The sequence below is a fragment of the Phoenix dactylifera genome, chromosome 12 (assembly GCF_051530095.1).
Source record: "Phoenix dactylifera cultivar Ajwa chromosome 12, Ajwa_hap1_PhDact_Kaust_v1.1, whole genome shotgun sequence".
Classification (NCBI taxonomy): Eukaryota; Viridiplantae; Streptophyta; class Magnoliopsida; order Arecales; family Arecaceae; genus Phoenix; species Phoenix dactylifera.
This window is the reverse complement of record NC_143201.1, coordinates 12,079,814-12,102,203: the sequence shown is the minus strand read 5'-3', so window position 1 is coordinate 12,102,203 and position 22,390 is coordinate 12,079,814. Positions and strand designations below refer to the sequence as shown.

At 38.0% G+C, this 22,390-nt stretch overlaps 1 protein-coding gene across 1 annotated transcript; it reads right to left on the bottom strand.

Moving 5' to 3' along the window:
• Positions 1–648: 648 nt before the first annotated feature.
• Positions 649–15,441, bottom strand: REV7 (DNA-binding HORMA family protein). The gene is made up of 5 exons (XM_008812403.5): positions 15,287–15,441; positions 15,096–15,176; positions 14,887–14,999; positions 1,071–1,260; positions 649–981 (listed from the first exon to the last, which is right to left on the bottom strand). Exons 1-5 carry the CDS (start codon positions 15,312–15,314, stop codon positions 776–778), a joined length of 618 nt encoding a protein of 205 aa, XP_008810625.3. The 5' UTR covers positions 15,315–15,441; the 3' UTR covers positions 649–775.
• Between the last annotated feature and the right edge of the window lie 6,949 nt (positions 15,442–22,390).

The window sequence follows — 22,390 nt, the reverse complement described above, 5'->3', positions numbered from 1 at the left end:
ATTTACCATGTCGGGCCATGCATTTAGTATCCAAACACATCTAAATCACCTAAAAGATCCCTCAACCTTGAAAGACAACAATCAAGCAAAGATGCCATACATGCTGAAGTCTGGGCCAATTAAGAGGCATCCGGCGCCGGCCCAATCCTTAGACAACTTAAACGGCCGCTCCAGCCCAAAGAAGACCCATCGCAGAAAAAGCCTCAAAGACAGAATGGAAAAAAAAAACCCCTCTGTGAATTCGCCTTAGGCCAGCTCACTGCAGAGAAAGCCTCAAAGATAAAACGGTGTTAGGCCCCTAAATATATTAGGCCGCTTCTGAAGGCATTGTGTTCCTAAGAGAGTAGGTTCCTACTTAGCCCTCCCGGTCACAATAGGAGAAAACTAAAATTTTTAAAGATTGTCAAACATTGCGATTATGTCTCGAGAGAGGCGAACACATTAGCTGATCCTGGCCTTGATAGCCAAAATAGGCAAAATGGGTGGCTGGGTCATGGAACTCAATGTTTGCTTGTCTTGGTGGCTGGACCCCACCTTCAACTCTGTAACAACACCAGCCAGCTGAGAGCTGACTCCAGCCAAAGCTGAACCCCATCCCATCCGGGCAAACGCTCGGTCGTGACCTCCCCTTTTTTAAGAAGGAAAAGCTTGTATAAATTTGCAAATTTCATAATGAAGGTAGCTGACAAATAAATTCTGTTTTGGGACTTGCTCCTGTGTACAACTTGTGGAAAAGCGAAGGCAGAGGGAACATATATTGATTCTAATCATAAAATTATCCCATCGGAACCTTTGGTTCAGAAGGGCTGGGATGTTCCAAGTAGAGCTGCACCTTCAAAGGTTCACTGCTCATCGACTTGATCGGGGTTATGTGTGGGGGCTGCAGCCACTGCTTTGTATCTGTTGGAATCCAGAGCTGTGCTTCCTTGCTAGTGTCCTGAGGGAGGGCACGGAAGTAGGCAGTGATCTCCCAGCTGCTACCTGTATTACATTGCACAAGCATTCAATAACTCAACACATTCTGTCATGCACGATGAAGCAAGTAGAAATGGTTAGTATTTGATAAATACCAGGAGGGAGGGGCTTTGTGACAGGCTTGGCAACCGTAAGCTTGATCAGGAAAGCTCTTAGAGCAAATTCAAGACTGTTCTCCTCCACCTTGGAGCTGTATGACTGGTTCAAATTGAGTTTGAACACAAATCTCTCAACTGGGACATGTTCTTTGTCATAGAAGATTACTGTCACCCTCTCTACCAAACCCTGCCATCAAAAGAAAAAAAAAAGTGAGGCAGGAGGCTTATTGGTAAGAATTTTTAAATCTGACAGTAAGTGAGAAGTTTATTTTCACCACCAAAGATTCTAGTCCAACTCCTCCCTACCAAGTAGCAGAATTCATACTACTGCTTTCTTGAGACCTATTTTTTCTAATCACTTCTGATAAGTGACTGAGTTCATTATTCTTCCCGTTTCTCATTTTGCTTTCCCTAATAGTTTCCATGAACTTCCCAAGTTTGTTCCCGTAATGTTCCTCAATTCATCTCCCAGATGGGTTCTGGAAACACCTGGTTGCATAGGAATCACATTTCACAGGTGCCTATATACAGATAAATGGCAGCTAGTGCCTGAAAGTAAGCTTGCTAGATTGTATAGATGCCATATACCCAACGCATAGGACTGATCTGATTCCAATCTAGGTAATGCAATAATGAATGCAAGAGTATCAATGTCATGAGAGCATCATATAGATGACAATAATGTCAATAAGAGAGAACATTATTGCTTTATTTTGTAAGTACAAGATTGTATTCAGGGAATTGATTTATGCTTTTCAACATTCGATCAGATATCCATTGGTCTGATGCAAGGCACATGATAGAAATTAGAGATAAGACATGGAAGCAGAATCTCATACTAAAAACCTTTCTTGAGAGGCAAATCAGCTAATAATGCACTTCCCACTATTATAGGAATTTTTATTTTTAGAAAAAGATTCATACTCATATCATGCCTAAATTAGTTTTTTAATATGAAACGCATGAAAATTAGATACTTGTAACACGATAGTTCTTGTTACAATGGAAAAGGTACATTGGTGGGGGATGATAAGCAAAACTAAGAAATATCCCACAGAGCCTCTGTAGCAAGATTACATTGCGGCAGTACATATACAACGAGGAGCTACATCATAGTTGTTGCAACATCCACAGTTTTATCAAGCCCTAGCGGCTCACCTACAGTAATACTCTTTCATTTTGTCTAATTAATAACATGCTTTGACATGACCTTCCAGTGCTATCTCATTTCAACATAACTCAGAGATGCATAAAAATTTCTGCAAATATATGGGCTTCTGCTTTGCTTTAAAGCTGTTTGAAAAGATAAGGCCACAATCATCTTTCACGACCCCACCAAGATAGGTTGCATACTATATTACAGAAGAAGCTGTTGAAAAGATTTAGCTTTAGGTTTCACAGATGCCTTTTGTTGCCACAGATTGCATAAAACTGAATAGCTCCGATAAATTCCTATTATAATGCAAAGTTTATGCCTATGATGATCCAACAAGGGTAGTATCTGAAAATCCGCCAATTCCAGTATTTTGAGAAGCTCCCAGAAAACTACCCTAGAGAACATATTTCAAATTGGGACATTTAGTACCAATTTAGATACATTCACATTCATAATATGCCATAAGATGTAGGAAATGGAACAACTGTGTCAATGCCATCTGTCAGTGGATGCATGATTAGCCATGTCTTCTTCCTTCCCCCACTCAAAAGGATTAGTCGAGTCTAGAATTTTTGAGGATTACCTTTTTGATTACTAGTTCCATGCAAAGATCTCCAGCCAAATACATGTCACTTTTTATTTGATCACAAAGATGCTGTTTAAAGAAAGCCTTATGGAAGTAAACTCTCCATATGATGGAGCCACAACCTTCACATCCTCCATAACTAGAAATATGGATATCCTCAACCTTTTTCATTAGGGTTTTGTCCTAAATACGACATTCTATATAACACCAACAAAACTTTGGATTCTCTTAAAAGAGTGCCTTATTATGCATTTTTGAAACACTTCCCGAGTCTCTGATCATTAATATAAAGGTCATTTCAGAACTTTAAACCTACTCCAGTGACTTTAAATCTACTGATATTCCATTTCACACTCAGTCTCATTGATACCTCTCCAAATGGCTTAATGTTATTTTCCTAGCTATCACCCATCTCCTCTTCACCAGTTGGTAGTCCCCTTCCATAAGTTCTCTTTCTTCACCAAAGTGGCAAAGCAAATTACAAGGAGTTGGAAATTATTGATTAAGCATCAAAATGTCACTCAGTAACTGAAATATAGTTAAATTAGTTGCATTTGCAAGAAAATACAATTGGATCTTCATTTCTTTTGCCGCTACAACAGATTCAGGAAAAAGGAGTCATGTAGTATATAGGTTCAATAGGTGTAGGCCTTCCATAGAAGAGTATCTTATCTTCCAAGTGATGAGGACTCCCCACAAATATTTCAATTGCCAGGTCTCACTGAAAACAGATGAGGAAATGCTGCCTATCGGGGCCCAATGTACAAAGTGAAAAGGGTGCCCAATTAAATCCTTTGGTCAAGACAGAGTCTAACTCTGTGAATTATGTCCTAGCCAGTCATCATCTATACCAAGCTTCACGTTGGCATAACTTCATAGCATCTAAGAAAATACGCCCTATTATTTTTCTTTATTTCATTATCCTTGAACAAAATGAGAATATTTTTGGCATACTTCAAGTGAGATAGCCTAGGCTCATAAACAAATTTGTAGCACCTTTTGTCCACCTCTTGTCCTCAAATATCAACCTAATAAAAGCATTCCTTTCAACATTAAAAATGTAGGATGGAGTGTGAGTGTGCAACACTAGACCTATCAAGTTTAGCCATTATTACAAAGTAATGCAAGTATTTCTAAGCGTGAAAGATATCCATGATCTCACTATCTTTTTTCATCAATGACTTTTTCCAACTCTATCTTTCATATGACTCCAACAATTTCAAAAGGTTGGAGAGTGCTGCCTAGCAAGCAAGAATATAAAACAAATCATCTATTATCTTTAACAGATGATAAAATATTGTGGTAGCACAAAGGACCTCCACTTGTGTAAGTGACTCAAATAGCAACCACCTCAAAAGCCAAGAAGTACTAAAGACTGGCATAGAACCCTGATTATCTTGCATTAGTTTCTTTTTCTAGGTTGAAATTTTAGCATTAGACAGGCATGTATGTGTCTTTGGTTATATTGTTTTTCTTTTTTCTTTCTGTATCATCACTAAGATCACTTACTCAACTGATTCTGTTTGAGTTTGTATCTGTATTTCCTTTATTTGGTTAGAGCATTTAGTTGGATCAATTAATTTAATGATCGAATATTTAAACATTTTAAAAAAATTCCTTAATACTTATCAAGCCATGGGAACCACTAATAACTTTAAAAGTACACATGAAAAGTAACGTTTGATTTTTCCTCAGAAAAAAAAAGTAATGCTTGGTCACAAATTTTGCATAGCACTAGTCTAAATACCTGGCCATGTATAGTATGTAGTTGGAGATAGCAATCCTTTTCTTGTACTCAGTTATTATTAGACCTTGAAGTTTAGGTGTTCTATGTTTATTTCTTGATTTCTTTTTGTTTTAATCCTATCATGTAGTGTGTTTGTTATCATGTCAACAATCAATAGTTCACCTCCTTGAAAGGTTAGTGACAGTTGCCAATAATTCTGATGCTTGTTAAGGTGTTCAAGTCTCTAAAAGACCTAAGTACATGATGATTGAACATTTTATTCTCAATGAAAAAAATAATGCTAATATGGCTTTTAGCGAGTATGGTAAAAAGGTTTGCTCATTTAAGTCCCAAAATAGAACTAGCCTCTCTATAACCATGATCACTTATGTCCAGTAAGACTTCAAATCAAGGTCTGCGGAATCGTCCCGAACTACCCGATTCGAGGCGTCTGAGTCGTACCGATGGCGGATTGGGATAGGTTCGCCATTGAAACCAAGATGCCTCTCACCGTCACTAGAGGGGGAAGAGAACAAAAAAGAGAAAGAGAGAGAGAGCGGGAAAGGGAGGGACAAGAAGAGGAAGGAAGAGAGGCCGGCCGACAGAGGCCCGGGAGCTTCCACGCAGAGGAGGTGGAGGCTGGGGAGACGCGGAGACAGGACAATGGGTTTGCTGACTTCAACTTAAAAAATACAAAAATAAAAGGGGCCCCACCTCCGCGTCTCCCCGGCCTCCACCTCCTCTGCACGGAGGCTTCCCAACATTCGCCGGTCGGTCCCGGCCGGCCTCTCTCTTCCTTCCTCTCCCTCTCTCTCCCTCCCCCACTCTCTCTCTTTTCCTCACTCGTTCTCCCTCTCGCCCGTCTCTTCTATGGTGTCGGTATGGGCCCGGCCTGGCACAGCATAGGCCCGTACCGACTCGTCCCGCCAGACAACCAGTACCGGTTTCGCCATCCTTGCCCCAAATTGTAAGCTCAACAACTTCTAAGGTCAAACATAAATGTGCAAGATGGTAGTCGGGGGGTAGTGAATTTGCAACAAATAGGTATCATCCTCTTTGAAGTTGCACGGAGAGGACCTTATAGAGATGATAGTATTGCCAAAATTTTCTTTTAAGATGGTTGAAGATCTTATTTTTCCATAATTTTCTATAAAGCCTCAGGCCAAAATTTAAGTTTTTCTAAAAGACCATCGAGCTTATTAGTGGCTCAAGTTCTTAAGTTCCAGATCATGCTAATCTGTGCTGACTAGTACATATGTCCTAATTAGACAAGTAACATTTCCTCTAACTGACCAAATAGCACAACCCCACCCAGACTTGGAACCACATTTTCAAGAAACTTCAGATTTAACTTGTTCTCTTGATAGCCCAATTCAATGGAGAAAAGGTGAACATTAGGTATTGAGGTAAAATCAAGAGAACATAATCAAGAAAGACTAGACAACCTCTAGTAGACAAGCATTTTGCTTTCCAAACATCAAGCCTCATATCTATAGTAGGGGGAGGCCAATCTGCCTTCTTAAGCTTGTTGGCATGTAAACCCAATGAGGCAAAAGCTATCAAGTTGAAAATTATGAATGATGGCCCATAGTAAATCTTTTCCCTCTCCCGAGCCAAAGTAATGAGAGTGCTTTAATCAAATTTATTTAAACCTGAAGCTAACTCAAAAGAGTAGAGGAAGAGTTTAATTATGAAATTTAGGAATGATCGACTTCACAAAATAGAAATATATCATTTGCAGATTGGAGGAGTTTAGCTCTTTCTTCCTTAAAGTCTGGCCTAGATCAGGGAATAAATGATCATTAGCAGCTTGGTTGATTATACTCCAAGAACTTCAGTAAGTAGCAAGAAAAGGATGAGGGGTAATGGATCGCTTTGCTTGAAGCCTTTGTGAAAAGTAAGCCACCTCGCTGGTTTGTCAGCACCACAAACTATGCTCAATCAGATAGGTTTTTTTCTAACTCAACTTTGTTTTGAAATCCCAAAACTACCCAGATAAGGCACAATTACTATTTCTAGTATAATAGCACGAATGATACTAGCGAACAATGTACTACATTATTAACGATTGAGATGCAATAACTCAATCTCTAATTAAAAACTAAAATATGAATAAAAGCCTAAAAACTGAAAATAAATCTAATTTCTATAAGCAAATGTATTGAGATCTTGCCCTTCTTTTCTTCTAGTCCTTTCATTTTTTTTCATTTTTAAGTCCTCTTCAACCATCATTGCTGTTATCCATATACAGTAATTAAGATAACTGCTCCTGTAGCATGCTGCCAAAGGAAGTGGTGATGACAGAGAAAATACGTGGGCGTTTTCAGCCTTGTCCCCTTGGGTTTAGGAGCAGAATCTCCCCAAGAACAACCTATGGTAGTATGGAAGTTCTGACCTTACCACTTTAATATGTAAACAACCCAAACACTGGCCCATAATACAGCCCCAGGTAGTGAAGAGACTAGAGCTAACTTGGGAAGAGCAGGCCTGGCTTCAGTTGCCATAGCATTATGAAGCAAGTGTAGATAGCCGAAGACAAGTCAAAGAGCTAACAACAAAGGAAAGAGGCAAAAGCTCATTCATATCGTTTTGCTTCTACAGCAGATTTAACTTGGACATCGCTCCCACTTCAATTATATTAAGACTTCTCAGCAGGTTTTGGTTTTGCTTCTTATATAATATGGAAATTTATTTTATCTCTAAGCAAGTTTGAATAACTTGACATAGTTTGATGGAAACTACAAAAATAAAGTCTAGGTTTTAGGACAACGGCTAAAGTGATATTTGAGGTAAAGTGCTTAATCTTTTACATAATCCAAGAATTCTTAGTTAATCTTAAAAGCCACATCTTTGTCCCTTGTTAAAACCTTATCTTTCATCCTTCTCCCTTCTCTTAGGTTGCTCCTCCATGTGAGTGGTAAATGCTTGCTAAGGATAGGTGCATGGTAAATCAGACAATGAAAGGGATTACATATTTAGAGAGCACAATGGTAGGATATCTACATCAAAGAGACAACCAATCTGCTAGAGCCATTTTCAAAGTCAGGGTCATAACTAAAGTGAGCAACTTATAGTAATGCCCAAATCTCTCAAGAGATTATCCATAACAAATATCACCATGGAAATTAGAGAATGGTAGGTATAGACATATGGCACTTCCTCAAGTTCATGCTTGCTATTATGGTCGAACTTCCATCCATTTAATATTTAAAACATTTTGATGCCAGTACAAGCAAAATTTGTAACTTTTCTCATGGTTTCCACTCTCTGCATGTTGGTCCTCGCACCTCTTACTTCAAAAATCTTCTAAGATGTATCATGAGCAGACCTTCATAGAGTCTTCGAAAGGCAAGAAAAGTCATTTTATTATATCTTGATGGAAATCATTCCTTGATTTTGTCAACACCAGATTAGGCAGCTATGGGTAGCTATACAATCCCATGTGATGGAAATTGAATGAGATTTGAATTGCTTGTCATATTTATGGCACTGGTGTGCTTGATATATAAGTTGAGCCCCTTGACAATGGGGACCAGAGATATGGTAGAATGCAACAAAAAAAATCCCATGATTATGGAAAAGATACTAGGAACCTAATATAGTATAATACAATAGCAAAATTCCATAACTTCGTACATATACTAAATTTGAATATGACAGCCGGATCCCAAAATTTTTAGAGATTGCTTTGAGCTAATATACCAAGATTGTGCATGCAATATATGGCAGTTGTGATATCCAAGTTTGTACATACTGTAATGGGCAAAATTGTGCATGATTCAACAACTGTAATACTCCCCCTCAAGTTGGGGTGTGTATCCGTAATGCCCAGCTTGCCTAACAGATAAAAAAAATGATCATGACCCCAAGCCTTGGTAAAAATATCGGTACACTGGTTGTCACTTCGAAAGAACTTGGTCTGTATTGTGCCTACTTATTGTTTTTCGTAGGTGACATGACAATCTATTTCAATGTGTTTTGTCTGCTCAGGGAATACAGGGTTGGCAGCAATATGAAGTGCTGCTTGGTTATCACAATAGAGAGACATAGGTTAAGGGTGGTGAATAGCCAAATCAAAAAGTAGAGTTTTACGCCAAATTAATTCATAAGTGATAGAGGCTATTGATCGATATTCAGCCTTAGTGGTGGAGCAAAAGACAGTACTTTGTTTTTTTGTAAGTCATGAAATAGGACTATCACCGATAAAGTTGCAATAACTTGTGACAGAATGGCGAGTAGTGGAACAATTCACCCAATCAGCATCACAATGGGCATTGAGTGAAAGTTGTTCGAAGTAGGCATGAGGATACCAAAACCGGCGTGATTTGAGATATCATATGACTTGAATAGCAGCATGGGGTTGGATGGTGCCTGCATAAACCGACTAAGAAGATGGGAAGCAAAGATAATGTCTAGATGGATGATTGTGAGATAGATCAAACGACCTATCAAATGTCTATATGGTCCAAGATCATACAAAAGTTCTCCAACATCATGTGATAATTTTAAATTTTGCTCCATCGGAGGGTATGCTGGTTTAGCACTTAGAACAGCTGCATCTTCTAGAATATTTAAGGTATATTTCTATCAATGCCCAATAAGTATTTAAGTGTGCTAAGATCTTTGATTGGAAATTGATCTTGAAGGAAGAATTTAGTGAAAGCAATGAAAGAAGGATCACTACCAGTAATGAGTATATCATCAACATAAACAAGCACAATAGTGATGCTGTCCTTGGATTTGAGGGTAAAAAGTAAATAATCAGCAACTGATTGAGTGAAACTAGCCTAGAGTAGTACTGTGGAGAATTTGGAAAACCAGTTACAGAAGGCTTGTTTAAGACTATATAAGGATTTGTTGAGTAAACATACTAATTATTCTCCTTTCTCCCCCTATTGAGAAAAATTTGATGGCAATTGCATGTAAACTTCCTCATTTAAATCGCCATAGAGGAAGGTATTATTGACATCAAGCTAATATAAAGGCCAATTTTGGCAACTGCAATGGCAATAAGATAATGAGTTGTGACCAATTTGACAACAGAAGCGAATGCTTTATGGTAATCTATGCCTTTAGCTTGAGTATAGTATTTAGCAACAAGCCTCGCCTTTATACCGTTCAATACTACCATTGGACTTGTACTTGATTTTATATACCCATTTACATTTGATGGCATGTTTGCTTGGTGGAAGTGGCATCACAGTTCAAGTGTGATTAAGCTCTAAGGCCTTAATTTCATTGGCCATAGCATCACACCATTGAGCATGTTTCATTGTTGAGGAGAAAGACTTGGGTTCCTAAGAAGAGAAAATAGAAGCTAGAAAAACATAGTGTGCTTTATATACAAGCTAAGCCACGGTCTTCTTCCTCACTAGCATCCTAATGATGGTGTATCAGGAGGCTATCCCTTTTTTTGGCAAGGGCCTTCTCTGCCACCACTTTCTTTTTCTCTCCAAAGCTTGGCTAGCATCCTTCCCAGCAATAGGGAATTTCTTTGGAGACATCGAAGATATGATCCTTGATCGCCATCAAGGGGGGCTTCCTATTTTTTTTGCCGCTTTCAACATTCATCAATTTGTTTCCATTTTTTTCCTGCAATAATACACCTCACTCTTGGTTAACTTTTATTTCCCACCACCGGGGCAGAATATCCTGAATCCTCTACTAACTCTTCCACCATTGCTTCAAATAGCTCAACCTCCACTCCTCTCATTGATCCAAGTCTGTTCTCACCCTACACTATCCACCTCTTTGACAACCCAAGTGCTACCCTTGTTTCCAAACCTTTGATTGGTAATAATTATCACAATTAGTCATGTGCCATGAAAATGGCTTTGAATGCCAAAAATAAATTGGGCTTCAAAGATGGGTCTCTTTCACGCCCACTCACCACATCGCCCATCTATTCTTTATGGAACTGTGTCAATGACAGTTGTTTCATTAACCCTGAATGTGCTCTCTATAGAAATATCAAACAGTGTTCTTCATTATTCGCTAGCCTATGAAATTTAGAAAGATTTAGAAGAGTGATTTTCACAAAGCAACAGACCAAGAACTTTTGAATTGATGCGTGATATCTCAACAATCGAACAAGGCAACTCTTCTATTGCTGTTTATTATGGAAAGCTTGAATCTCCATGGGACAAGCTCGCCGACTTGTCAAAGATTGATTCCTGCATATGTGGTGCATCCTGATCTATGTCTCAATTTGGGTTTTACAAATGATTGATGCAATCATTAATGAGACTCAATGAATCATAGTCATTTCTTCATAGCCAAATCTTGCTTACGAATCCACTCCCTTCAATAAAGAAGGTGTACAGTCTTTTACAAGAAGAATGACACCATTCTCTTTATCCAACTTCCAAAACTCTTGTGGAAACTGCAGCCTTGGTTGCTTTTAAGAACCCCAAAAGAAGTGCACCTAATCCTTCCAAGCCCCTAACATGCCGTTACTGCAAGAAAGAAAATCACATAATTGAAAATTGTTACAAATTGAAGAGCAAGTAAAAAAATGATGCCTCAGCTTCCCCTACACAAAATCAATCTCGGTCTTCCTCTTTTGCTGTCAATATTCTTGGTTTTTCCACTCCTATGCAACTTGATCCTAATGGATCTCGTGTTGCTCCCACTGTTCCAGCCTTTACACCTGAGCAACATACCAAGCTACTCGCTTTGATTTCTCCAAGTACCACAACACCAATGGCCAATGTTGTAGGTATGCTTCTAGCTTGTTTCTCTATCTTTCTAGACTGTGGGTGATTGATAATGGAGCCACTGATCATATGGTGTCTGATTCCTCCCTTCTAATCTCTTCTACTATCTTAGATTCACCTAAAAAGGTAGCTCTCCCTAATGGAAACGAAACTGGCATTACAGTATTACACATATAGGAACAACAAACCTCAACTCTTCTTTATCCATAAACTATGTTATTTGTATTCCATCCTTTCAACATAATCTTCTCTCTGTTAGTAAGCTCACAAATGAATTGTGCCCTTATTTTCTATCTTGATAAATGTGTTTTGCAAGACTTATCAATGAAGATGGAGATTTGTTTGGGTAAAGAGCAGGGAGGCCTTTACATTTTTTTCAACCTGATTTTGGTTTTGTTGCTGCTCTTTCGGTCTCTCTTCAGTCCTTTGATCTTTCGCATTTTCGTTTAGGCCGCGCATCTTCATTTTGGCTATTTTGTTTATCCAAAAGTATTCTTGATGTATCCTTTTCAAATAAATATTTGTGTCAGGTTTGTCCCATTGCTAAACAAACAAGGTTGTCTTTTCTTTTAAGTTCAATTTTCATCTGTTGCTCCATTTGAATTTATCCAATTGATATTTGGGGTGCTTATCATGTTAAATCTCATTCTGGTGCATCTTACTTCTTAACTTTTGTTGATGATTTTTCTTATGCTACATGGGTTTATCTAATGCAACATAAATCTCAATCCTGGCATTATATCCAAACTTTAATCTCACTTGTTAAAATCGAGCACAACACACATTAAAAAAATAAGGACCAACAATAGTATCAATTTTTTTCATCACGAACTTCAATATTTTCTACACCTTGAAGGCATCATTCATAAACATAGTTGTGTTGAGACACCCCAACAACATGGGGTCGTAGAATGCAAACATAGACATTTACTTGAAGTTGCCTGTGCCTTGCAATTGCAGGCTCACCTTCCTCTTGATTTTTGGGGTGAATGTATTCTTACAGCAAATTACCTGATTAATCACATTCCCTCTCCAATTTTATCCAATTGTTCTCCATATGAAGTTTTATTTGGTACTCGACCTAGTTACGCTCACCTTAGGGTTTTTGATTGCCTATGTTTTGTCTCTAACATCCATAAGAAACATAAATTTGAAGCTTGTGCTATTCCTGGTATTTTTGTGGGTTATCCTTTTGGACAAAAAGCAGATCATGTATATGACACCCAAACAAAATAAATATTTACAAGTAGACATGTCCGTTTCTTTGAAAATATTTTTTCTTTTCAACACATTCCACCAAGTTCTCTTTCTCCTAATCCAATCTTGCCTCTTCCTGCAAATGATCTTGCCCTTAACTCCACTTCTTCTGCAGCAACATCTCCCATCCAAGCCACTATTCTACATGACAACATGACTTCATCTCCTAACCATGAGTTTTGCTCCACCACACCTATGTCCCCCATCTATATCCTTGTCAACCTCAGACCCATCACCTTCTCCAAGTCATTTTCTAGCATCACCTCATAATGTTAAACTAACCCCTCAGCATCATTCTATCCGTCCTACCAACTGACCTACCTACCTAAATGATTATTATTGCTCGATCTTCCAAAGGCATCTATCTTTTGCAACAAAAATATACTTTAAAAATTCTAAAAGATATGGATCTTTTGGGAGTTAGAACTGTTGAGACTCCTATGGAGCAACATCTAAAACTCATAGACTCTGATGGTCAATTGCTTGATGATCCTTCTTCATACCACCGCCTCGTTGGCCGACTAATCTACCTCACACTTACTTGGCCCAACATTGTCTACTCCATATTCTTAGTCAATTTATGCATCAACCCCACAAGCCTCAACTTGATACCGCCTTCCGCTTTCTTTGCTATCTTAAAGGGACCCCTAGCCAAGGTATTCTTCTTCTAGTTCTCTTCACCTCACAGCTTATTATGAGGCATTTTTCTTGGTTCTCCTATTTCTTGGAAGACAAAGAAACAAGTCACTATTTCGAGCTCCATTGCCAAAGCCAAGCATCACACCATGGCTACGACGGCCTATGAGATGCAATGGTTAAAATACTTGCTCCATGATCTAGGTATCACTCATTCTGCACCTATGACATTGTATTACGATAATAAAGTTGCTCTGTATATTGCCGCCGATCCCATATTTTATGAATGTACGAAGCATATCGAATTGGATTGTCATTTCATTCATAAGAAAATTCAATCAGGCCTACTCCATACCAAGTTTGTTTCATCCACTCATCAGTTAACTGATGTTTTCACTAAAGCCTTGGGCAAAGATGCATTCCATTTCATTGTCAGCAAGTTAGGCGTTCTGAACCTCCATGTGCCAATTTGACGGATAGTGATAGAAATCATTCCTTGATTCTCTCAGCACCAAATTAGGCAAATATGAGCAGCTATACAATCCTATGTGATGGAAATTTGTTCCTTAATTTCTTCGGCCAACCATGCAACCGGATTAGGAAAATATTGTCAGCTATGCAATCTCATATGATGAAAATCATTCTTGATATGGCTAGCTATGTACATATTTGTAAAGATTTTCCTTATGTGGATCGTATCATTGATCAATTGTGCTTAATCCCTCTGATGCAGAGATATTAATCCCTTTGATGTAGGGATATTGATCCCATACGAAATATATAAAAGCATACATGCTATCATAGCTAATGAAACTCAAGCCTTTTTGCCACAAATTTCTTCCTTAACACATTTGTTATTTTCTTATAGTGTTTTTTCTCATAAAGCTCCACTATCATATAAAATACACATGAACTCACCCCAAGATCCTAGTGTCAAGTATTTACGCAAGATCCTCCCATCCAAATGAGCCTACATTTGTCATTCAGACATTGTTTGAAGCAAGCCCAACCCACCATAAATCTTATTGTTTACAATCTAATCAAATACCACTTAGAACTACCGCTGTCCATGCACTCAAAACTCCAATCATCTCCATTGAACTTACTTTGTACAGTGGATAGGATTTATTCACATTATGAAATTATCTGAGACTCAAAATAGATCCTTCCTCAACTACTAATCAAGTCTGAGACTTGCTTTCTGAACAGTAAGTTAATTATCAACAACATGATCTCCCAATTAAGACACAGGCTTATCTTCTGATCATGGAGCCAGCATTGTCATTTGAGCTAGTATTATACAGTTATTTTGATCATTTTATTTCATCTTGTACAGCAGAAGCAAAGAAAGATAACAGAGTTCACAAGAATTCAACACCGACAGATGTTCAATACTCAAAAATTGGTTAATGCTAATTGGATCTGAGAGGTATCACTTGCTCCAAACTCCATTTCCGACATGCATCTCATGTGCATCAACCCAAACACATGGTCTTCTTGAATATTAAAACAGTAACTACTACAGGAACAATATAATCTCAGTTGAATAACATCTATTATAGTACACTATTTAAATGACAACTCAAGAAAGGTTCAGATAGTAGTGCAAGAAATTAACAACACCAAAACGATAAAGTGAGACAGGAAGGATCCATAACCCATTAAAAGTTCAGAATTCAAAGAAGACTGCGAGGAATTAAGAATACCAATGAACGAAAAGGCGATAAAGCAAGGACCTTTTGGATGAATGGGAGGAGATCAGAGGTTGCAGAGTGGATGTAGTTCGATAGCTGTGGATGCCGTGCCTTGTGGACCACCACATTCATATACCTCCTCCTCTCGAATGCCCCTTTTTCCCATTAAAACAAACAAAAAAGAATTAAAATAGGAGAGAACAAGCACAATAACAAAGAGAAATACATCTAAGAGAGACGAAATTGGGTACCAGGGGGATAAAATCCTTTGAGGAATACGATGGAGGTTATGGCCACCTCCAAAAACTCCACCACCACTCGAGCCGTCTCTCCTTTTTAAGAACAACGACGAGAAGAAGGAAAAAGGTGAGACCTTTTCTATAGGACACAGAGGAGAACGAGAGCAAAACAAAGAAATAAGAGAGATTAGGGTATAGACCACCTTGAGGAGAAGGGTTTTTGCGATCCATGGGGCACGGAGAAGAGGGTTGAAGGAGCTGAAGAAATGGAGCGCTCGCAGGGGCATTTGTGGAAGGCGGGGGGGAAATGAGGGACGTTTTGGAAAGTCCGGATCTTGCGGATGATTTGCGTCTAATCTCTGAAATGGATCCGGAACCCGTCTGAACCTTTTTGGTTTCATGGTGGAAGTGGTCCATAACTCCATGCCATCCATCCATATATTCTTTGCGGAGAAAAAAACAGCAATCTAATCACTGAGGTGGTAGCTTAATAGGAGTGTGGCCTTACTTTCAACCAAGTGGTTCCGCGTTCGAAACGCACGGGCGTCGATTAAATTATGAAGACCGAATGCTCTCTGCTCGGACACGGAGTCTAGAAGAGCGTATCGCTCTGTTGGTAGCCTCGGTGGTGCCAGATGTGACGTACTCACACGTAGTATTCGTTCCCGAGCCAAGAGGGGTAACCGAACCGGGCCCACGGATGAGGAAGGTATGAGTAAAATCGGCCGAAGTGCCGAACACATGGTCATTTTTGCCCGCATTAAACATTCTCCTGGCGGAGTGGGGGCTGCTACGCAGGGGTGGGCTTGTCCCTTCCTCCCCCTTCCCATTTTTTCAGCAAAAAAAAAAAAGCAATCTATTTGTATTTTTGAGAAATATGTTCTTTTCATTCAATCTTTTATCTTTTAGATGAAATAATCCTTTATTTGTAAAATATTTTCATCCAAAAAAAGAGATGATAAATTTCTCTTTCTACATACAAGCTGCATAACTAAACATATGTAGAATTGACCATAGAATTTTTTTACTTTTTTTTACATGAAATTTGACCGTAATTCTTTTAGATGAATATAATTATGTAAAAAGAATATCTCAATCATACGATATTTTGTCGGGATTTTCTCAAAAATTTGTGGATAAAGTGTTTTTTCCTAATGTGTATTTATGTGTGTGGAGAAATTATTAGGTAGACTTAGTCTACCATGTCAACTATAGATTAAACTAATGAATATTAACCACGTTAGCCCGTTCTAGCTACTGCTGCCTTAAAAATTAATTATGGTTAACCATGGTTAGAAAAGCTAAAAAAGAAAAATTACTGAAAGCCCTTTTTGTTCCTAATCAAGTGAACTTCTCCTCCTTCCCTAACACCCCCGACCAGTGCTACCGAACCCTACAACGGTGAAGATCTCGAACAGAAGGCACAGGTAGTCTGTGCCGGTGAGCTCAAGGGCACTGAGGCTATCGAGAGCAGCAAAGCAAGGTGTGATGTTGGGGCAGAAGGATCGAGGAGTGCAGCGTAGCCCTCCCTGCCACCAGATCACCACCAAAGTTCACACTGGTGATCTGAAGTCGAAGGAGAAATAATGCGGAAGATCACCTTAGCTTTCATATGCTTGGGCTATTTGGCAAGTCCTTTGATGTCCATGCCATGGCCACCAGAGGAGAAAGAATGAGCAAGAACACCTTACTTTCATGTGCTTGGAGGGGATTGGTACTAGTTGGTTTTAATGGGTTATTCTTCCTCCTGTATCTGCTTCATCAACATTCTGTCTCTTTGATGGGATTCGTTGGTTTCTATATTTAAGGACCTTAAGAATTTGTGCTATTTTCTAAGGATGTACCATATGGTAGTTTCTTAGCATCTATTCTACAATCCTTTGCAGAGAGATTTTTGAATTTGTTTCTTGATGCCTGAAGGGGGGTCTTAAAGCTTTGATTTATTGCATTTTGTTTTATGTTGATTTTGTAATTTTATCGTTGTCAAGAAACTTACTTTGAGGACGGCAGGTTGCCTCAAGGCTTGCAAGTTGATCTACCATGAATTAGAGATTTGCTATTAAGGAGATGGTTGTTAATGGTGTTCAAAGGATCAAGTTTTGTTTTATCGGTATGTGTTTTTAATTTGAGTTGGAAGTACAGTGAACCTCTAATTTCTAGACTTACTAGGGGATCCTATCTTGACATCAATTTCCAGTTTTATCAACACACTTGATGCTTGCAAGTTGAGATGACTTGTGTGGTTCGGATAGAGTTCTAGGCATCTAGCTGCTACCCATATCTTCCACAAGCATGATATCAATACTAGGCATCAATTTATTTAGTTTTCTTCTCTCCCAAACATCCAGCTACTACATGCGAGCTCGTTTTACTCCACCTTAATAAGAGTAAATTTCTCGTATTCATAGTTCAAAAATAAATATCAAACCAGTAATGTAAAATGCTGATGATGAAAAGTGCATATCGCAAAAAATCTCCAGCACTTCAAAATCCATGCTTTATAGATGTATACATAAGAAAACAAACAATGCAAGACTCGAATGACATGCTAAGTAGAGCTCTCAATAGTCACTCCACCCAGCTCAGAAAAAAAAAAAAAGAACCTTACACATAGTCTGGCTCTTAGATCCAAAAATGCAAGCAAAATCAAAATATAAAAGGAAAGGAAATGCAAGAAGGCCTTCTCAAACTGCATTCCTAAAAAATTTTTGTCGTCCTCGCTCTCTTGAAACATTTGTACACTATTTATTCCTTGTATAGCCATCCAAAATCTTAAACTCTCCTTATGCTTTGCCTTTCGGTCTTTGGTTACTGAATATATAACAAGGAACACTGGAAATCCCTCTCTCCATAATTCGAATTGCCGAAGGTCCTTTGATATCTACATTGACGTGGCCCTCCCCATTGGTTTTTTGCTAGTGTGGGCTTCAACAACACTGTTAGGGTTGGGGAGATTAGGGATAGAGGAGAAGTTTGCTGGAGTTGAGGAGATTAGCAAACAAAAAGGGCTTCCCCCATTTTTTTTTTCAATTCTTCTAACCATGATTAACCTTGGCAAATAGATAAGCTGGCATGGCTAAATTTTATTGGTTTAGTCTACGGCTGATGTGGTAGACTTAAGTCTGCCTAAGAATTTCTTTTTGTGTGTGTGTGTGTGTGTGTGTGTGTGTGTGAGAGAGAGAGAGAGAGAGAGAGGGAGGAGGGGGAAGGATGGAGTAGGGATGGCATTGAATCGCATCATGGAAATCATCTCAATTTGGAAAAAAACCTATATGGAATTCTTATTTTTTTGAATGAAATAAAAGTCATAAAAATTTTATTTTTAAATGAGATCCAAATATGTCCAAGATAAAGAAATCCCATGCATACCCTATCTTGTCTAGAAAACAATAGTGAAGATTTCCATTTTTTGAGTGGAACCCGATTATTTTCTCAATCTTAAGCACAACTGAATAGCTAGTACCATATATGACCACTTAAAGCCACATTTTGGTGGGAGAGCACATGAAGGGGGAGGGTACTTATTGATATTATATTTTCATAAAACAAAATTTTGGTAGTTGGGATTCAAAGTAACATGAAGAAAATGACCAAAAATATACTCACTCATATATTTCCAAAACAGAAAAAGGTGTCTAACACTATATAATTCCTACATATATAACGAAAGAATAATTTTTTTCCACAAATTTCATGCAATAATTTTCTTTTTTTCACTTTCTCTTCCTTTCGACATGACCCAATTCAATTATAATCACTATTTTTAGGTATAGAAGATAAGGAAAAAAATAAAAGAGATATGTTATATGTTCATTTCCCAGCCCATGTTCCTCGCTCTCATTTCCTCTTATTTAAATAGGAGGATAAGAAAATCCTAATTGTAAATAGAAAAAGAAAAAAAGATACACATAGCTTTCCTTCCATCCTCTTTGTCTGCACTTAAACTCTTTTATCTAATTTCCTCACTTTTAGTTATCTCTTTAACAAATGAGATAATATATTCTTCTACTCTATTTATTATAATTTTTTCTAATGTTTATTGAAGTTATGATGCATAACATCAATGTTTCATTTTTGTAGATCATCCTACAACATAGATACATGCATATATCATCTCAATCAGGTATTATACGGCCAAGTTATGACCTTTAAAAGTTTGGCACATAATTTTGCTTCTTAATGTAGCAGATCTTACTGCTAGATTCTGTATAATCCTACCTATAGTAGCTAAGTTGGTTCACATCAAGTTTGATGATCCACCTAGATTAGGGCCCCTCTTGTTCACAGCATTTAGCTCCTTTTTAATCAATACCGAAGATGGGGAATGCATGCTTCCTCATCTTGCAATAGAACTACTTCGCTCTGCTAATAAGCTAACCCTTTCAGGGTATCTAAAAAGACTCAATCCTCCTGACCTTTCTTTCGATGACATAGTCCAGTAGTCTTTTATGACCTTAGTCTTCTTTATTTTTGGATCTCAGCAAACTACTCACTCCACTTCCGCATCTAGACTCTTTGGTAGGGCTACTTCTTGCAATCCTTCCTCGTTGACAACAGCGATAGCGACTCTCTTGCCATCATAATCATGGTTGATTGATTGGCGGAATCAAGAGGTGAGAGTTTGATCTCTCATAAGTGGTATAGGTTTCTAGTATTATCATCACAAACTTATTGTAGGCATTAACAGGCCACTTTGTTTGAGTAGTAGTTGCAAAGTTTATATTTTCTTGTGTTCTGAAAATATTGATCATAAATCTCTTTTTATCTTTTATGAGATCATACTTTCTCTACTATTTATAGAAGACTACACTTTGATCCCATAAGTACAGGTTTCCATGGATGACCTAAAAACATCCATGAAAACCATTTCGCACATATACCTCTTAATTATTGCAAATTTTAAAAGTATACTGCTTAATGATCTTCAACTCAATGTTATTTTGAATTTAACTGAGAAAGTAGGATGCAAATGAGGCTTGGTCTACAACATAGCTTTTGAAATATGAGATTCTTTTCACTTTTAGGATCTATAATAGCTTCGATGATACTCTACTTCACCTATTTATTTAAGTGGAAGAGTGTATCCCATACCTTCAAGTTTGCCTCAGTTGCTGCCTCAAGTTTTTTCATTGTCAAACTCAATTTTGAATCTACTTGATCAAGCTCAAGTAGCTTCACAACCTCTATTATGTTGAGGACCACCTTCCCTTTCTTCTTAGGACTCTCTAAGGTTGTAATACAGGATGAAACTTCCAACACTTCCCTTTATTATGTATACTAATTCTATAATCATTGCAATATTTTTTTTAAGTTGTGTTTACTTGCTTTTTACTCTGCTCCTCTTCCTAGCCTGATTGTCTGCCACTTTTCTTGAACTTATCACCCTTCTTGCCTTCTTGGCATGATCCTTCTTTTCGATTCCCATGGCTTTTATGTTAACTTTACTAATCTTCAACTTTGAAGAGTTTCAACTCCTTCATGAAAACTCTCATAGAGACCTCTAATGTACTTTATAAAAACTGCATGATCATCAATGGAGATTTTCGAAAGCAAGCTTGCTTATGAAACTCGGAGGTGCAGCCCTAAATAAATTGATCATACTTTTGCAGCAGGTAATACTACTTAATTTACCAATCTACGTCATGCCCAATTGAATTGAATTATTTTTTGATTGAGCCCTTAAACTTGCTCCACACATTTTAGAGATATCATTGTTCTTCATACAAGAATTCTACTAGGTAAGGATATGGTTGGAATGATTGAGGTGGGCAAGAGCTACCTCCTAGACACTAGTATATCCGTAGATAGTGAAGTAGGTCTCTAACTAGTCTAGCTAGTTATCCAGCTTCTCTACATCGTCAGTTTCATCCTATACAACGATATCAATTAGAGCTGTGACTTGCAAAGGTTGAAGAGGGAGATTCTGGATGCCCACAGTTTACTTTCATTGAAGGCATCGCCAAGCGAGACACGGTCTTAGTGAGTTGGCAATTTTCTCTTCTGATTGTGTGAGACATCTTCATCTCATCATCTATTGAAGTAGAACTTGTAGTCATACTCTTCTTTATCCTCCAATTCACTTCAAATGCTGATAGCCTTTCTCCCTTCTGCTTGTACCACTTGGATGTTTGGACCATAAACTAAAGTCCTCATAGATATAGAGGATCGAAGCTCTAATATTAAATTGATTAAATTGGGAAGAAGGCAGAATTTTCTCGATCTGCTCAACTTAAATCTCTTAAAAAAGTTTAGAAAAAAGTAAAAAATTTGATGAGAGTAGAGTTTAAGTCTATTTTTTTCATTCATGAATAACAAACTAAGATACATAGTCTCTATTTATTTTAGTAAGGTCCACCCTTACATAATCCTAGTCAGATTCTTCTTCTAATTTAAATAGGACTCAATTTTCTCAAAATAGATATGACTAGTAAAATAAATATGAGAAAACTAAACTCCAATTGGTGGTAGATCTCAACGCCTACACCGGCATTACCTTAATCATTCTACCTAATTATTTGTAGATTGGAAGATATGTCTAGTCAAAATTATTCTCGAAAAGAAAATTTTTGGCTTAATTAGTTTGTTTTCAGGCTCAAAGGATGAAATTTAGACTTAATTGCTTGGCACATCACACCCTTTGATGGGTGGTTCATGTTAGAGCTCGAAAAGCTATCAATTTTTTTTAAAAAAGATCATCTCTATCGGGTGTCATATGATTAAATTGTGGCTTTTAAAAGTTTAGCATTCGATTCAGCTTTTTAATGTGGCGAATCTCACTTCTGGATAGGGCTAAGATGGTCCAAATCAAGTACAGTGATACTCCTGGACCACAGCCAGAAAGTTCTTTGTTGATAAATACGATCTTTTCTTACTTCTTACGTAAACCCATCATTCTCTCCAAGGCTTCCGACACTGTTTTTTTAGATATCATAGCGACCTGGAAGGCTTTCTCAAAAACTAAGCAACGTTCCAAGGATCTCGTGATAATTTTCTATACACTTGCTTCAACCTTCATCTTCTTCAATTGGTAGACTGTATTGTAGATTGATGGCTCCCATGGTAGCAGCTACAGATAGTCTTCTACTAGGCCTTGTTCTTGCTCTCGCATCTACCCTCCAAGTTCTTTGGCGGGCTGGTCTACTTTTTAGGAATGGTGGCTTGAAGACCTAGCTAGACCGTGTCATGTTGATGACTTCAGTGCATTTCCTTGAGAAGTGTTTTTGATTGACATGATCATAGTTGAGGGGTATAAGGTGTGAGTCAGGTAAAGAGATCATTACTCATTGGAGTGGAGCTAATGCGGTGGA

Bases quoted from the DNA above. Each gene is read 5' to 3' on its own strand.
- REV7 (XM_008812403.5), bottom strand. From the start codon at position 15,314: ATGGATCGCAAAAACCCTTCTCCTCAAG. The intron at 15,177-15,286 runs GTGGTCTATACC...GTTCTTAAAAAG, and splicing joins CAAAAACCCTTCTCCTCAAG to GAGAGACGGCTCGAGTGGTG. The intron at 1,261-14,886 runs GTCCTTGCTTTA...TTTTGATGGCAG, and splicing joins TCCTCCCATTCATCCAAAAG to GGTTTGGTAGAGAGGGTGAC.